This window comes from Rhinolophus ferrumequinum, chromosome 23, assembly GCF_004115265.2.
Source record: "Rhinolophus ferrumequinum isolate MPI-CBG mRhiFer1 chromosome 23, mRhiFer1_v1.p, whole genome shotgun sequence".
NCBI classification, from domain to species: Eukaryota; Metazoa; Chordata; class Mammalia; order Chiroptera; family Rhinolophidae; genus Rhinolophus; species Rhinolophus ferrumequinum.
Genome location: NC_046306.1, coordinates 23,332,811 through 23,348,711, shown reverse-complemented (window position 1 = coordinate 23,348,711; position 15,901 = coordinate 23,332,811). Strand labels below are relative to the sequence as shown.

Below are 15,901 nucleotides of genomic sequence, written 5' to 3'. Positions count from 1 at the left end.
TTTTTAAACAGCTTTATTGAGATATAATTTATATGCCGTAAGACCCATTCATTTGACCTGTACAATTTAATGGTTTTTAGTACATTTACAGAGTTGTACAGCCCTCACCACAATCTAATTTTAGAACATTTTTTTCCCTCTTAAAAAACCATGTACCCTTTATCAGACACTCCCCATCTACCCTTCAACCCCCAGCACAAATCTACTTTTTGTCTCTATAGATTTGGTTATTCTGGACATCTTATATTAATTAAATCTTACAATATGGGGTCCTTTGTGAAGGGCTTATTTCACTTAGCATGTTTTTGAGGTTCATCTATGTTGTACTGCTGTTCCTTTGAAAATAAACTTATTTTTTTCCTCTCTGAGTGCTTTTAAGATTTTATCTTTGTCTTTGGTTTTTTGCATTTTCACTATGAGGTATTTATGTGTGAAAATTTATGGAGTCTCCTGAATCTATGATTGATATCTGATTTCTGTCTCACTAATTTTCCCTTTTAGCTACATCTAAACTGCCATTTAACCCATATTTTGAATTTATTATTTTGGATTTTTTATTTTGGTTATTGTATTTTTTTTTTTAAGATTTTATTGGGGAAGAGGAACAGGACTTTATTGGGGAACAGTGTGTACTTCCAGGACTTCTTTCCAAGTCAAGTTGTTGTCCTTTCAATCTTAGTTGTGGAGGGCGCAGCTCAGCTCCAGGTCCAGTTGCCGTTACTAGTTGCAGGGAGCGCAGCCCACCATCCCTTGTGGGAGTCGAACCGGCAACCTTGTGGTTGAGAGCCCACTGGCCCATGTGGGAATTGAACCAGCAACCTTTGGAGTTAGGAGCATGGAGCTCCAATTGCCTGAGCCGTTGGGCCAGCCCCGGTTATTGTATTTTTTATTGTAGAAGTTCTGCTAGGTTTTCAAATATCAAGGTATATCACTTGATATAATTTCCTATACTTTGGCCATAGTTTCAAGCTTGTTATTTATGTAAGCCCAGTAAACATTTTTGTTTTACAATCTGTGTCTGACAATATTGCTATCTGAACTCTGTCTGTTTCCGCTGGTTTTCACTCTTGTTGTCTTGTTCTCTCCTGCTGCCCCTGCCAGTTTACGATGGCATGTTCCCTTCAGCCCTGAGCTCATCTGCACAAATTGGTAATGGGGACAGATAGATTCGTTCAGGAGTTCTGGTCTTAGCCTTGGTCCGTCAAGGGCAGAGCTGGCATTCACTTTGGACATCCTTCATCCCAGTAGGTAGACTGTAGTCATTCAAACTTGGGTTCACACTATCTGTGTGACCCTGGACAAGAGATTCTCCTTCTCTGGGCCTCAGTTTCCCTCTCTGTACAATGGTGATCAGATGGTCCCTCCCTCATCGGGTTACTGTAAGGATCTGTATCAGTTATTGGTTATTGATACATAGCAAGTTACCCCAAAACTTAGTGGCTTAAAACAACAGTTTCTATGGGTTAAGAATTCGGGAACAGCTTCTTACATCATTTGGCTCAAGGACTTTTATGAGGTTGTAGTTAAGATGTTGGCTGGGACTTCAGTCATCTGAAGGCTTGATGGGGCTAGAGGATGGACTTTCAAGAAAGCCCACTCATATGTCTGGTTGGTGTTGGTTATCTGCAGGATGCCTATGTTCCACCCCTCTCCGTAGGGCTACTTGAATGTCCTAGCCACATGGCAGCTGGCTTGCCCCAGGGCAAATGATCCAGGGAAGCAAGGTGGAAGCCGCAGTATATTTTATGGCCTAGGCTTGAAAGTCATACTCCATCATTTTTACAGTGTATTAGTTACACGGGTCAGCCTCGCTCCGGGTGAAAAGGAACTACACCAGGGCATGAATATCAGGTGTCGAGGGTCATTGAGGGCCATCTTAGAGGCTGGCTATCACATGTCTTAAAAGCAATGCACTTAAAAACATGCTTGGCACGTGGTACGTGCTCAGCAAACATTAACCACCCCTCATAAGTGTCCTGCCTTTGTTCTAGGCACGTAAGATCTGCATAGCAACCACTTTCATTCAGTCATTCAACAAACATTTATTGGGTGGCTCTGTGCCAAGCACTGTTCTAGGAGCTGGGGTGACAGTTATAAACAAAACATAGTCCCCAGCCTTACAAAACTAATACAAACAGACAAATCTAGAATGTTCTGCCAGTTGGTGCTAAGTGCTGTGAAGAACCACAAAGCCAGGTAAGGGAAGAAGGATGAGGGGATGAGGACTACATGTCTTTCCCCATGAAGCTGGTACAACGTAGTGGTGGCTTGGATTTTGAGCTCTGATAAAGCCTTCCCACACCTGTGAGCCCATCTGAGCCTCACAGGCAGGTAGAAGTTGTACCCATTTTATACCTGGGCTGGAGTCAAACAGGCACAGAGGTGAGCTGAAATGAGTTCTGAGTCCCCAGGGAGTCAGGGTTTCTCCCAGTGCAAGGGTTCTCCAACTTAGCTTCCAGCAACGTGACCAGGAGGCTTGTTGGAAGTCAGAAATTCAGGGGGCATTGTGACTCACTAAGTCTGGGGAGAGTCCAAGGATCTGCATTTTAAACAAACCCCCCAGGGGGCTGCCCAATCACAGCTGAAAACCCCTGTTGTGCCGACTTCAGAGGTGCAGGGGAGGGCAGCCCAACTGTGACAGTGTCAGAAGTGGCTTCAGGTCCAGCCTCAAGGGATGGGCAGGACTTAGGCACACAGAGGAGGGGAACAGGCTGAGGCCCAGAGACACTAAGCCTCCTGACTCCAGAGCACGGAGTTCTCAAATACTACAAGGCCACCCTTATTCTTCCTCAGGTCATGGATCCCTCTAATGTGACCCCAGGAACAACAGAGCAGAGATAGAATGAGCTTGGGGAGCCTGGTTCTTGCTAACAGCTCTGAGAGCTGATGCAACCATCCCTGAAGCCCACCCCACCTGCTGACTTCTTGCTTTGTGTGAAATACATTTCCTTCTTTCTTAAGCCACTTTGACTCAGGGTTTCAGTTACTTGCAGCCAAAAATTTACTCCAGCTGAGACACCATTGCCTCCAGAAGGAAGAGAGGGAGTGCAGAAGGCCCGCTGGACTGCAAGAAATCTGTTCTCACAAATTATTCTGATGAGGTTGAAACACAAGCCCTCTGGCCTTTCACCATGGGACTGGTTTGGGATGCAGGGAAAACTGACACGAGAGGATAGATAAAATGTCCAGGAGAAATAAAAGTATTTCATAACCCCTTTATTAGGCACAAGGTTGAAAAGTATATACTCAGGGTATCCAAAACCTATAGTGATTATGTGGGGTCCTGGACCCCAAGTGTCCCCAGAACTGAGCTTAGGACTTTCCAGGAGGCCAGGGGGCCGACCCTGCCTAATCCTGTCCCCCGACTCTGGTTCTCAGGTCAAGGGCCGCTGAGGTGGCCAGGCCTGGACCCTCATTCCAAATGACTCCTTGAGTCAGGTGAGGACCTGCCTCACAGTTTGCTCTCTTGATTTTCCAGCCCAAATCCTTGGCTCAGGCCTGACCAAGAGGACAGAGCTGTTGGAGCAGAATTCCCGGCACGGCCTGGGCTCTGGAGTCTTAAGTTATAGGGGAGAGGCCTGGAGCCTTTGGCACAGGATGCTTCCCTTTCTCTGAAAGGTGCAAGATACAAAGGCAGCTGGGTGGTTTGTCAAAGGGACTGTCCCATGACAGAAGTGCTGGGCTGCCAGCACGAGTGGACAGCAATACCTGCACTAAGTGCACCCTGCCCAGTGCAGACACTGGCCTGTGGGTGTGGAAAAGTACTATCAGCGCTGTGAGCAGGAGTTTTGTCTCTTTTGTTCACGACTGTGTTCCCAACACTAAGAACAGGGTGCGGCACACAGGCCACTCCAAAGAAGGACTTGCCTCCTAGAAGGCACTTAAGGTTTGTCTCGGTTCAAAGAGGCAGGAGAGAGCTTGGAGACACCCCAAACTCAACCCGCTGTTTGCAGCTGAGTCTGGGAGGGTAGCCCTAGCCATATAGACCCACTTCCCTTCCGCCCTCCTCTTCCTCAGCTTCTTCCAGTCTTGGCCCTTCAGGGACCACCTGGTCAGCCTCCCACAGGTGGGATCGGGATGGGGCTGAGGGGATTGAGTTCTCCCGCAGCCAGGGGTGCAGCAGGATGCCCGAGGCTGTGAGCCGCTCAGCCGGCTCCCGACGAAGGAGGCAGCGGACCAGGCAGCGGGCAGGGGCTGAGAGGCCCTGAGGCAGGGCAAAGGCCCCACGGCGGATCTTGCCAAAGAGCAGGGCAGGCTCTGAGTCCTGGAAGGGGTAATGGCCAGCCAGCATGGTGAAGAGTGCCACACCCAGACTCCAGACATCTGCGGCCTTGCCCGAGTAGGATGCCTGCGAGCTGAGGATCTCAGGTCCCACATACGCAGGGCACGCGTGCTTATCCCACAGGGAGTCATCCAGCCCAGTCAACACATAGGCGTCCTCCAGGTTCTCCAGCACCAGCTTCGTCCTGTGGCAGGAGGAGAGAGAGAGGGGTCAGCTCCTAATGGGACACTGTGGGGACAGAGTCCCAGAGAGCAGTTTCCAGGCTCTCGGCCTCACGTGGAAAGGTGCTGGCTCGGGTAGTAGATGGCCATCAGCTGTGGCTAGTTGGCCATCAGCTGTTACCAGTTAGCCATTAGCCACTGATATAACTGCCGTGGCTACACGGGCAGGGTGGTTTTTGGTTGGCGGAGAAATGGATGGCGAATTGTGCATCGTGTGGCTCTTGCTTCCTGTGTCTCCAACCCAGCCACCAGCGAGACTATAGGGGTATGACTCCCCTATCTATGGCTCCATCGGTGTTCCTTTTTGGCCTCACCGTGTTCTGTGTCCACCCGCCGAGAGCGGGAACGGGACCAGAGACCCTGCATGACAGCTACCCAACCCACCACTCCATGCTATCACCCTGAATGACACCCACTTCCCAAGTGACTCCTGGCATTTGGCAAACACGAGCCAGACTTGTGGGGCTAGATGATTGAGCCTATTTTACAGATAAGGAAGCCCAGGATCAGGGAGGTAAAGTCATTGCTCAAGGTCACAGAACAATTAAATTTGAACTAGGACTCTGAGAGGAACATATTTCCCACAGTCCCTCAGGGAGGGGGCTGAGGTTGACTGAGGCATTTAGTCTCTTGTTAAGCAGATGCAAACTTAGGGTCCAGGCAGGTTAAGAGAGAGAGTGAGAGAGAGAGAAAGAGAGAGAGAGAACTAGGAAATGGAGACTGTACCAAACATCTCAGCACAAACCCTGCCTAAAAAAGACACCACTAACAACATTACAGTTTACGGATTGTCCACTGTGTACCTGGCCCCTGAGCTAAGCTTGGTACCTGGTCTATCTCATTTCATCCTCATACAACCTGTGAGGAAGACACCATTTTATAGCCACAAGGCTGGGGGTTGTGGCTCTCACGCACCAGAGCCAGCGCTATGAACCATTCATGTAGTTCTCAAGGGGGGCTCACAGTCCATTTTCCCCCAAGAGAAACCAGAAATCATATTCTAATGAAAAGGTCCCAGCTTTTGAAATGTTGGCAACCAATTTCAATTGAAAACAGATGAATATGTATGCAGGTCCCCCCCAAAAAAAAAACCAAAAATGTGTTTGTAGCTGGCCATTTGCAACTTCTGCTTTAAACAACTCCCATGGAGCACTCTAGATTACTTTAATAATAACCATTCTATTCCCACTGCTATTCATCTTATTCCTATAGCACCACTTTTTGGGTACCTGCCAGCATTTCACAAACATTGACCAACTCAGTGAATCATAGAACAGGTGCATGTGTGTGTGTACACACAGGTGTGTGCATATGTGCATTATCAGCCCATTTTACAGATGCAGAAATGAAGGCTTAGGCAGGCAAAGCCATTGCTCAAGGTCAAAGAGCAGGTAAAAAGTAGAATCAGGATTTGAACCCAGCTCTGACTGACTCCACCATCCCTTTGCTACCAACAGTGCTTCTCAAATTATTGCTTAGCAAAGAGAGGGAAGCGCTTTCTTATTTCTGCGAGGTCTGGGAGTGTTGTACCCACCCTAATCTCAAAATGATTTGAAGTTATGCATTAGCCTAAAAATCATTATAATTTTACATTCCACTTTTTACTGAAGGCATGTTCATTTTAGTATAAAACGTAGAAGGAAAGAAAGAAATAGAAAATCACCCTAAGGCAAACATCACAGTAATAACTACTACAGGGAAGAGGTATGGCTGCTAAAATTCGTGGGCGAAAGTTTGAGGAGAAACAGAGTACATGCATAACCTCAAGGTGCTTCAAGGTGCTTATTAATACAAGGTATGACCCAAGGTATTTGTTAATTACAAAGGTTAATTACATTGGGAACCTTTCAGCGTAGATGGTTGTCGGGCAGCAGCCTATCCAGTGATTGAGGTTTTAACATCACAGTAATACATATCACCCTCGTGTGCTAAGAAGGGCCTATCCCTTCTGTGATATTCTTGCCCACGATGCATAACCTCAGCCTAACCGTGAGAAAAACATAAGTCAAATCCAAATTGAGGGGCATTCTACAAAAGAACTGACTAATACTCTTCAAACGTATCAAGGTCAAGAAAGACAAGGAAAGACTGGAGTCATCTAAGGAGATGACTATTGGATGTAGCCTGGGGACCTGGATGGGATCCCAGACAGAAAAAGGACATAGTGGAAAACAAGGAAAATCGGAACCAATCTGTGGTTTAGTTAATAGTATTAGACCAAGGTGAATGCCTTGGTTTTGGTCGTGGTACTATGGTCATTTAAGATGTTAACTTTAGGGGAAACTGGGTGAAGGAAATAAAGGAACTCGTTGGACTATTTATGCAACATTTCTGAAAGTCTAAAAGTATTTCAAAATAAAAAGTTAAAAGAAGTTCAATGAGGTCACCCTCCTCTTACAAAAAAAAATCTTGAAATGAAATCGATGTTCTCGATGGATCTTCATGTGGACCTGATGGCTTGGTGAACTCTGAGGCACACCCTTCATCCTCCCAGAAGTCTGTGCTGCAGACAGAATGCTGGGTCCCTTTCTGTCCCCCACTCCAAAAATCACTGGTCTCCAGTTTCACAGGAAATGTTCCTGTGTGGGGAATTCAGGACCCATTTTGGCTATTGTCTGTAGCCTTGAAATCCTAGAAACGTCTTGACAATCCATCCCTTTCCCCTACCAATGGGGAAACTGAGGTTCAGAAACACAGGGTCACCCACAGTCAGCAAGTGAGCCTAGCCAGGCCTCCCACCTCTCAATCTCCGAGGCTACTGGGACCCTGGCTCTGGAGTCACATCTGGGTTCAAATCCCAACTCTACCATTTATTTAGCTGTGGGATCTTAGGCATTACTGACCTCTCTGGGCCTCTGTTTCCTCACCTGCCATAGAGGGACAATAACAGTGTCTACCTTTTATTTGTACAGTTCCAAGTCGGTCAGTGCAGCTATGCTGTTCTTCACTGTCCGCTATGAGCACAGGGCAATGCTCCACCCCTACGGGCTTCCCACAAGACCGAGTCAACTTTTCCCCGAGAACCAGGCAGCGGCGCTAGCCCAGGATCCTCCACTTTTGATGTAGGTTTCTTTGCCTTTCTGAGCTTCCGTTTCCCCACTGTGGCCCCTCTCTTGGGTGTGTCTGTGGGTGGGTTCTCTATGGCCACACTCACCTCTCGCAGTTGGTGAAGACAAAGCGACGCAGCTTGAGATCTCGCAGGACTAGACCGTGTTGGTGACAGTGCGCCACAGCAGCGGCCATCTGGCGGAATAGCGCCGTGGCCTCGGGCTCAGGGAGGCGGTGACGGCGGCGCACCAGGCTGTGCATGTCCCCATGGGTCCGCGGGAAAAAGATGTAGAGGTTGTGTGTGCCCTCCAGGACCTCCGCAGGCCGTGCCACGTGCCTGTGGGGGGGCAGCCGGGAGTAGGGCTCCAGCACAGCCAGGGCCTCGCAGATGGGGTACACCTGTGGGCGGAGCATGGCGTGAGCACAGGTGGGGACCGCGTGGAGCCTGAGTTGACCTTGGAAACAGTCACAGCCAACCCTTTAGACACTACCGGATGCTATGAGGCACTAGGCCAAGCGCTTCGGCAGCAAGCCATGCAACCCTGACAAAGCTGAAAGGCCACACAACCTGCACGTGCTCTTAAGTGCTACCTGATATGACCTTAAATTTCAGACAATTGAAAAATAACAGGTAACCCAAACAAAACTAAACCCCGAAGCAGGGGAAATCCAGAAGAGCAGATGATGCAGAAATACCTGTAAGCCAGTCAGAAGCAGCATGGTCATCTTCCCTACCATTCTCTAGAATTTACTGCCCGCCCACCCTTTCATTCATTCCTACCTGTGCCAGCCATTGGGGATCTAACTTGACTGACAGCTATGGTCCCTGCTCTCCTGGTACCCACAGTCCAATACAGGAGACAGTTAATATGCAAAAAAACCCTAAATATTTTCAATTCTGACAAGTGTTGCAAAGGAACCAAGAAGGGTGCTGGCATACAGAATATTTTGGAAGAGGGCACCTAGTTTAGAACGTGTGGTTCAGAAAGGACTCTGGGGAAGTGGCTTGAATGATTCAGCAATGCCCATGGGATAAGCTTTCCACGTGGGGGGGGGGGGGGGCACAGACAGTACAAAGGCCCTGAAGCAAGAAAGAGCTTGATAAGCTCTAGAAAAATCAGCATGGCAGGAACGGGGTGGGGGAGGTAAAGGGGCCTGTGGTGAGAGTGGCTGAGGCTGTCAGGAAATGTGCTGGGGTCTTTATGGACATTAGATGGAAGCCTCGCGATGGCCCTCAAAGAATGTTCAAAGAAGGAAGGTGACTTGTTGGAAGCCACACAGCTGATCAGCAGCCACACTGGTATACTCACTTCGGTTCACCTGACTTTAAACTTTTTGCATGTCATTTTAGCTATGTCACACAGAAAACAGGAATAAATAAATAAAGCATATACATATTTAATTCATTGGGGAAAAATGTGTGTCTTCAAAAACAAAGTTGGGGGCCATAGAGGAAATAATCCAAAAACAGAGACGTTTTTTAAAGTTAGGGCAAGCGTATCCCTGCCTCTGTGCCTTTTCTGCTGCCTGGATGCTCTTCCCTAGATGCTTACAGGGCTGGCTCCCCCAATTCATGCAAGTCATTGTTCAAATGTCACCTCCTCGGAGAGGTCTTCCCCAACCTTCCCAGCTAAAATCACCTCCTACCCTCCCCACACCCCTCTCTCCCAGCACCTAGCTTTCCCTCCATAGCATGTATGATCACCTGCCATATATTTTATTCACTTGTTCATTGTCCACGTCCCCCACTAGGAATCAGCTTGATGAGAGCAGAACTTTGTCTATATTTGAACCACAGCGTGGTGCACGGCATGTGCAGTTGCTTGCTGATGTTTGTTGAATTCATGAATAAGGTGATAGTCTACAAAGACAGGATGTTGATCTCTCTACACATGGACCAGAAAACCCTAGGAAATGTGGAAATGGCAGGTCAGCCCCCACAGTTCATGCTGGTGCCGGGACAAGTACATCCAAGTACACTCCCCTAAATGTTTCTAAATAATTGGGGCCATATGAAAACATGGACCACAGGGTAGGCCTAGGGACCTCCGGGGCTCCCAGGAGTTCTGATGCTGGCCATATCTCATCCTTCTCTTGAGCCAATCTCTTCCGTGGCTCCCCACAGCCTAGTGGGAGCTCCTTCCTAATGCTTTCACACCCAGTGGCTGCCAGCTCTCATCTCTGGCCCCTGGCTGACTGCACACCTCCTCCACTCGGTCATAGTGAAGTCCTGTACTCCTCTAGGCCTTTTTCCTTATCTGGACCTCCCTGCTCCCACTTCTCCCTGGCTAACTTCTACTCAGCCTTTTCTGACACCCCCTTGAACACATTAGAGTCTTCTCTGTGCTTGCATAGCCCCTAAGCTCCATCCCTGCAACATGCATCACACTGTGGGGGACTAAGCTATAAATTCCCGGGGCTGGGACCATCTGGTTGACCTCTCGGGTCTCAGCTCAGCCCAGGGCTTGACAGAGAGTTGGGGGCTCATTGGCTGTTTCCCCAATAAACACAGGACTAAATGAATATAAGGACCCTTCAGCCCTGGCCATCGTCTGGAGCCCAGGCCCTTTCCAGGAACCCTGTGATGCGGGGAGAACGGCCCCCGGGGCACGTACCTTGCAGGTATACTCGGTGCCTGTGGGGCAGTGCAGGGCCCGGTAGGCCCGGCCGCCCTCCTCAGGCTCCAGGAGGACATAGGGCCCAAGCCGGGAGGCAGCGGTCACAGCAGGAGCATGGCCTGGAGCAGGGGGTGGGCTCAGGGGCAGTGGGCAGGGCGGAAGCCTGGGCTGGGATTCACTTCCAGCTTGTTTCCGGGTAGGACACTTGGTTTCTAGGTCATCGTCCAACTTCAACTTTTTCCTGGAAGGGGCACCCATAGGAGCTGCCAGAGGGGTGGCTCGCATCTAGAAAGAAAGGGAGAAAGGCGTTAAAGCGACACTGTTTGGTGGCCCCTCTCTACCCCTACTGGAGGGAGGGCACATTGGCACAGCCTTTACCGGGGTGATTTGGCAGTGTGCATTAAACTGACAACTGTACACACCCTTGACTGGGTGTTCCACTTCTAGGAATTCATCCTTCAATTAAAATGCTCACCAGGGGCAGACGGGTGGCTCAGTTAGGTTAGAGCGCGAGCCACGGGGGTGCCGGTTCGATTCCCACATGGGCCAGTGAGCTGCGCCCTCCGCAACTAGAATGAAGAGCTGCCGCTCAGCTCCTGGGTTCTCAGATGGCCCAGCTGGTTGGAGCACCGGCTCTCAACCACAAGGTTGCTGGTTCGACTCCCGTAAGGGATGGTGGGCTGTGCCCCTTGCAACTAACAGCTGGCAACTGGACCTGGAGCTGACCTGCGCCCTCCACAACTAAGATTGAAAGGACAACAACTTGACTTGGAAAAGTTCCGGAAGTATACACTGTTCCCCAATACAGTCCTGATCCCCTTCCCCAATAAAATCTTAAAAAAAAAATAATGCTCACCAAAAAATTAGATCAGAACCTTGTGTCTAAATAGCAAAAGGCAAGAAACACCCTCAATGTCCAGCAGTTGGAGGCTGGTTAAAACATTATGGTACAGCCATGCAGTAGAACACTATACAGTTCTGAAAAAGGACCGGGAAGCTCTCTACATACTGATGTAATAATACCAGTACAAGGTTATTCTTGCAGCCCATGTAATAGAAATAACTGAACATCCATCATTAGGGGTCTGGTTACATAGATTGTATTTCATCCATACATGGAACTCAGCCCCCAAAACCCACTCCCATCTGGCAACCATCAGTGTGTTCTCTGTATCTAGGAGTTGGTTTCTATTTTGTATGTCTGTTGTGTTGTTTTTTTTTTAAATTCCACATAAAAGTGAAATCATATATTTGTCTTCTCTATCTGACTTCTTTCACTTAGCATAATATCCTCTGGGTCCATCCATGTTATTGCAAATGGTAAAATTTCATTTTTTATATCCAAGTAATACTCCATTGTACAAGTATTATATATATGTACCACATCTTCTTTATCCAGTCCGTCTATTGATGGACACTTAGGTTGCCTCCATATCTTGGTTATTGTAAATAATGCTGCAAAGAACATAGGGATGCATATATCTTTTTGAAGTAGTGTTTTGGATTTCTTCAGACAGATATCCAGTAACTGAATTGCTAGATTATAAGGTAGTTCTGTTTTTAATTTTTTGAGGAACCTCCATACAATTTTCCATAGTGGCTGCACCAAGTTGCAATCTCACCAACAGTGCATGAGGGTTCCCTTTCTCCACATCCTTGCCAACACCATTTTCTGTTGATTTATTGATGATGGCCATTCTGACAGGTGTGAGGTGATATCTCATTGTGGTTTTAATTTGCATTTCTCTGATGATTAGTGACTTTGAGCATCTTTTCATATGTCTAGTAATGCCCATAGGATTTTTGTGGTGAAGAAATTAAAACAGAAATAAAGTAGCATGGCCTTGTTACAGGATAGGAGTCAGGAAATGGTCACTACTGCTGTTCCATTATTATTTATTATTATTATTATTAATATTATTATTATTAGCTGAAGATGCTCAAGTGCTACCATATGGAGACTCAGAAATCTCCCCAGGGATGAGGCTAGGATGACCTCACTGGCTGTTCTGAGTCAAGCAAAATGACCCCTGGCTGTGTAGATGCTTTGTGCCCTGTGAAGCAGAGACTCCCTGGAGTGGCTTTCTGGTGGTTGTACAGCACTCCAGGCTGCTTTGGCCCTACTGTACCTCAGAGCCTGGTGGGGCCTGGGATGCCCCACACCATTGAACAGGGGTATCTGAATCTATAGATGAACATGGGACTTTGCAGGCCACACTGCAGGATCTCCACTGTAGGATGGAGGCAGCCCCTAATATCTACCTCTTACTGGTCCCTGACAACCCCATGGGAAAAGGGGCAGGTCGTACTAAATACACACTCACACAACAGGGGAGACAGGTGTACACACACCCCTCAAAAACACACTTTGTCCAAGCCAGCCAGCAGAGACACATACATCCAGGGTAGACACAGGCACACACATCAAGTGATACACACTTACCTCTCCCTCCACGGGCAAGCGTGCACGCACACACACACAGCTCTCCCAACCATCACACTCACGATAGCAGGACTGATAGCAACAGGGTCACACGCACAGTCTGACACGCCCCCTCCCCGCCCTCGCCCAATACACACACATTCACTGGGCCTAAGGCAGTCGGCTGCCTCGCCGGCCTCCCGCAGCCAGGCTCCTCCCTTGGGAGCGGAAGAGGCGGCAGCGGGTGTCTCGGGCAGAAGATTCAGCGGAAACCGAGGTGCGGTGGGGAATCAGGAGGGGGTGAGACAGAGAGAGGGAGGCTGGGCCCAAGGGCAGGGGGCAGGAGCGGGGCTGGGCCCTCGCCTCCCCTCCCCAAGTCTCCAGGTACAACACACGCCGTCTGCTGGATCGAAACACACGTGCGCACAGTGCAACGTGCAAACCGGTAGGTACACACCTGCGGCCCAGGACCGGCGCGCAGCAGGGTCCCGCATCCGCCCGCTGCCTCCGTGGTCCCACTTGACCTGCACGGGTCCTCCGCCTCCAGGAAACCCCTGCCCTACCCCGCCCGTACCCCCTACACAGCCAACACCTGCCACCAGGTGCTCTGCCCTCCCCGCAACTCTCACCGTCCGCGGAAACACAGAGTCCCGAAACACATCCCCACCCAGACCCCACAGGCTCCCGCGGACTCCCGCGGATACCCCCCCACAGTGACAGAGACTGTACATACAGTCCTCCAGTCCTCCAATGCAGTCCCTCACACACACTCCTCCCCCACCAAACCACACGACTCCCCTGACCCACACTCACCCAAAACACAGACAACCGCACACCTCTCTCGGACCCACACACGGACACCTCCGTCCTGGCTCCCTCCGCCCCCGGGACACAGCTAACACCCCCGGGGTGTGCTCCCTCGCCCTAGCGGGTGTCGGCCTCACTTGGGCGACCCCAAGGCCTGAGGGGCTGCGTCACCTGAGACCCGGCAGGAACATTCGGCCCAGATCGCCCCCGGACGGCCAGGTTTGTTCAAAGGGGTGTGTGTAACACGCGGCAGCCCGGAGCCATCCCGAAGCTCGCCGGCCACCCTCCGCCGGTCGCCCCTCCAACCTACCCGCCCCTCCAACCTTCCTGCCCCTGGCTCCCAGCCGGGTACCTTGCCCTGGTGCGGCGGTGTCCTGCGGACCCCTAAGTTCAGAGTCGCCTGGGCACCCCTGGTGGACTGGGACCTGCTCCGCTGCTGCTGAGCTTGGGATCTGGCGGAGCTCTGGCCTCGACCCCCCGCAGCCCGAAGCGTGCGGAGCCGCCGCGGCTTCCGCGGCGAGTGTCTCTTGGACGCCTGGCGCCAGGCGACGGTTCTGGCCCGGGTGATGTAAACCTGAGCTAATCAGCAGCCGCCTGAGGCGCTCCGGCCGGGGATTGCACCATCCCCTGCGCTCCGCCCCTCCCAACGCGCTCCGCCCCGTCCCTCCGGTTAGGTTCCCGGGCGGGGCCGGGGCACCCCTCGCCTCTCCCGCCCTCGAAGGGTGTCTCGTCTCCACCCCACTCCCCTTCCGCCCCGCGCCCGAAGTTTGAGTGTAGACACCAGCCACTGACTCTCCCTATCATCTTGGAAAAAGCATTTTGCTTTTCTGAGCCTTGGTTTCCCCATCTGTGAAATGGGAAAAACATCCTTGCTTCTCAGGATGGTGCTGAAGAGAAATAAAAAAAGCAAACCATTACAGCCTCCTGGCTACCTTTCCACCATTGCTTTTTAAACCTTTAGAGAAGCTTTGGCAGGCAGGAAGCTCTAGTCTCCCCATTCTACTAAGGAACTGCCTGAGGCCCAGCTATGGGAAAGCAGCCCAGGAGCTTTACAAAAACCACAGATTTATAGGAGCTGATTCCTGGCTCAAAAGAGCCAGTGTGGTGCCCTGGGAAGGCCTGAGGTAAGGTGAACTTCACAGCATTCATTTGATAAAGGCAGTGCAACCATTAGTAGTGGTTAAGAGCAGGCACCCTAGAAACAGCCTGCCTAAGAGTGCACCCCACCTCTGCCCAGGCCACTGTGCTACCTCAGGAATGCTACCTAAAACCCTGCTTCAGTGTCCTCCACTATAAAATGGGCTTATAATAGCACAGCATTCACTTCATAGAGTCGTTGTTTGGATAAAAGAAGTTAGTAAAATGCTTAGAACAGTGTGTGGCACATCATAGGTGCTCAATAAAAAGAGTATACAAAATGGAGGCTCAGCGAGGGGAAGATGCCTATCACGGGACTTGCACCCCAGGCCTGGCAGGCCCTGGTGGCACTTGCTATTTGGTAAAGCATCCCTGTGCAGCCCCGGGGATCTACACTTTTCAGTGGAAATCCTTTCTAGGTCTTGATGTCTGGAAAAATATGATGTCAACCCTCAGTTTTTCCTCTGTCTCTGAGACTATTTCTGATTAGTTCATTTATTCTTTTCTTTATATTCCACATATAAGTGAGATCATGTGGTATTTGTCTTTCTCTGACTTATTTCACTTAACACAATGTTCTCTAGGTTCATCCATATTGTTGCAAATGGTAAGATTTCATTCTTCTTTATGGCTGCGTAATACGCCATTGTATAAATGTACCACAGTTTCTTAATCCAGTCATCTACCGATGGGCATTTCAATGGACTCTCATTAGGGAGACCACCTCAGGGATGACGTACATGCCTGATCACTGCACTGTACACCTGAAGCTGAAGCTGAACAATAATGAATGTCAACTACAACTATATACATATATAGTTACAAGAAGCGGAGTACAGCATGAGGAATAGTGACAGTGGAAATGTAATGGCTGTGTGCGATGTCAGAGGGGTAGTGGATGGGGGGTGGGGGGTTGTCACTGTGTGAGGGCTATAAATGATAAATGTCTATTACATTGTTTTGTGCACCTGAAACTAATAAAAACAAATGTTAAAAAAAAAGATGTCAAAAAAATAACTGCTCAGGCAGAGGTTGGATGGGAGGCGGTTGGAGTCACCTTTGTTTCCCTAGTTCCAGAACCATAGGGACCAGCTCACTAGTGTCTCAGATCCTTCAGGGCACACTAGGGGATTCTGGGATTTCATTTAACCCTGGAGACTCCCCTGCCTGGGAGGGATAAATGAACTCATTTTCTACACCAGGACATCTAGACTCAGGTCAGAAGTTCCCATAGCTGTTAGGGGTAAAGAAAGGTAGGGATGGTTGTCTTCTGAGCACCTTTATGAAGCTGGCACTGCGCTGGGTTGGCTCACACATTCCTAACTTTGTTTCGGGTGTCAGACCCATGCCTGTCACGACTCATCGG

At 49.7% G+C, this 15,901-nt stretch overlaps 1 protein-coding gene across 1 annotated transcript; it reads right to left on the bottom strand.

Moving 5' to 3' along the window:
- Nucleotides 1-1,307: 1,307 nt before the first annotated feature.
- On the bottom strand, nt 1,308-13,971 carry TRIB3 (tribbles pseudokinase 3). Its single transcript, XM_033095442.1, has 4 exons — nt 13,751-13,971; nt 10,167-10,454; nt 7,658-7,950; nt 1,308-4,466 (listed from the first exon to the last, which is right to left on the bottom strand). Exons 2-4 carry the CDS (start codon nt 10,452-10,454, stop codon nt 3,974-3,976), a joined length of 1,074 nt encoding a protein of 357 aa, XP_032951333.1. The 5' UTR covers nt 13,751-13,971; the 3' UTR covers nt 1,308-3,973.
- Nucleotides 13,972-15,901: the final 1,930 nt, after the last annotated feature.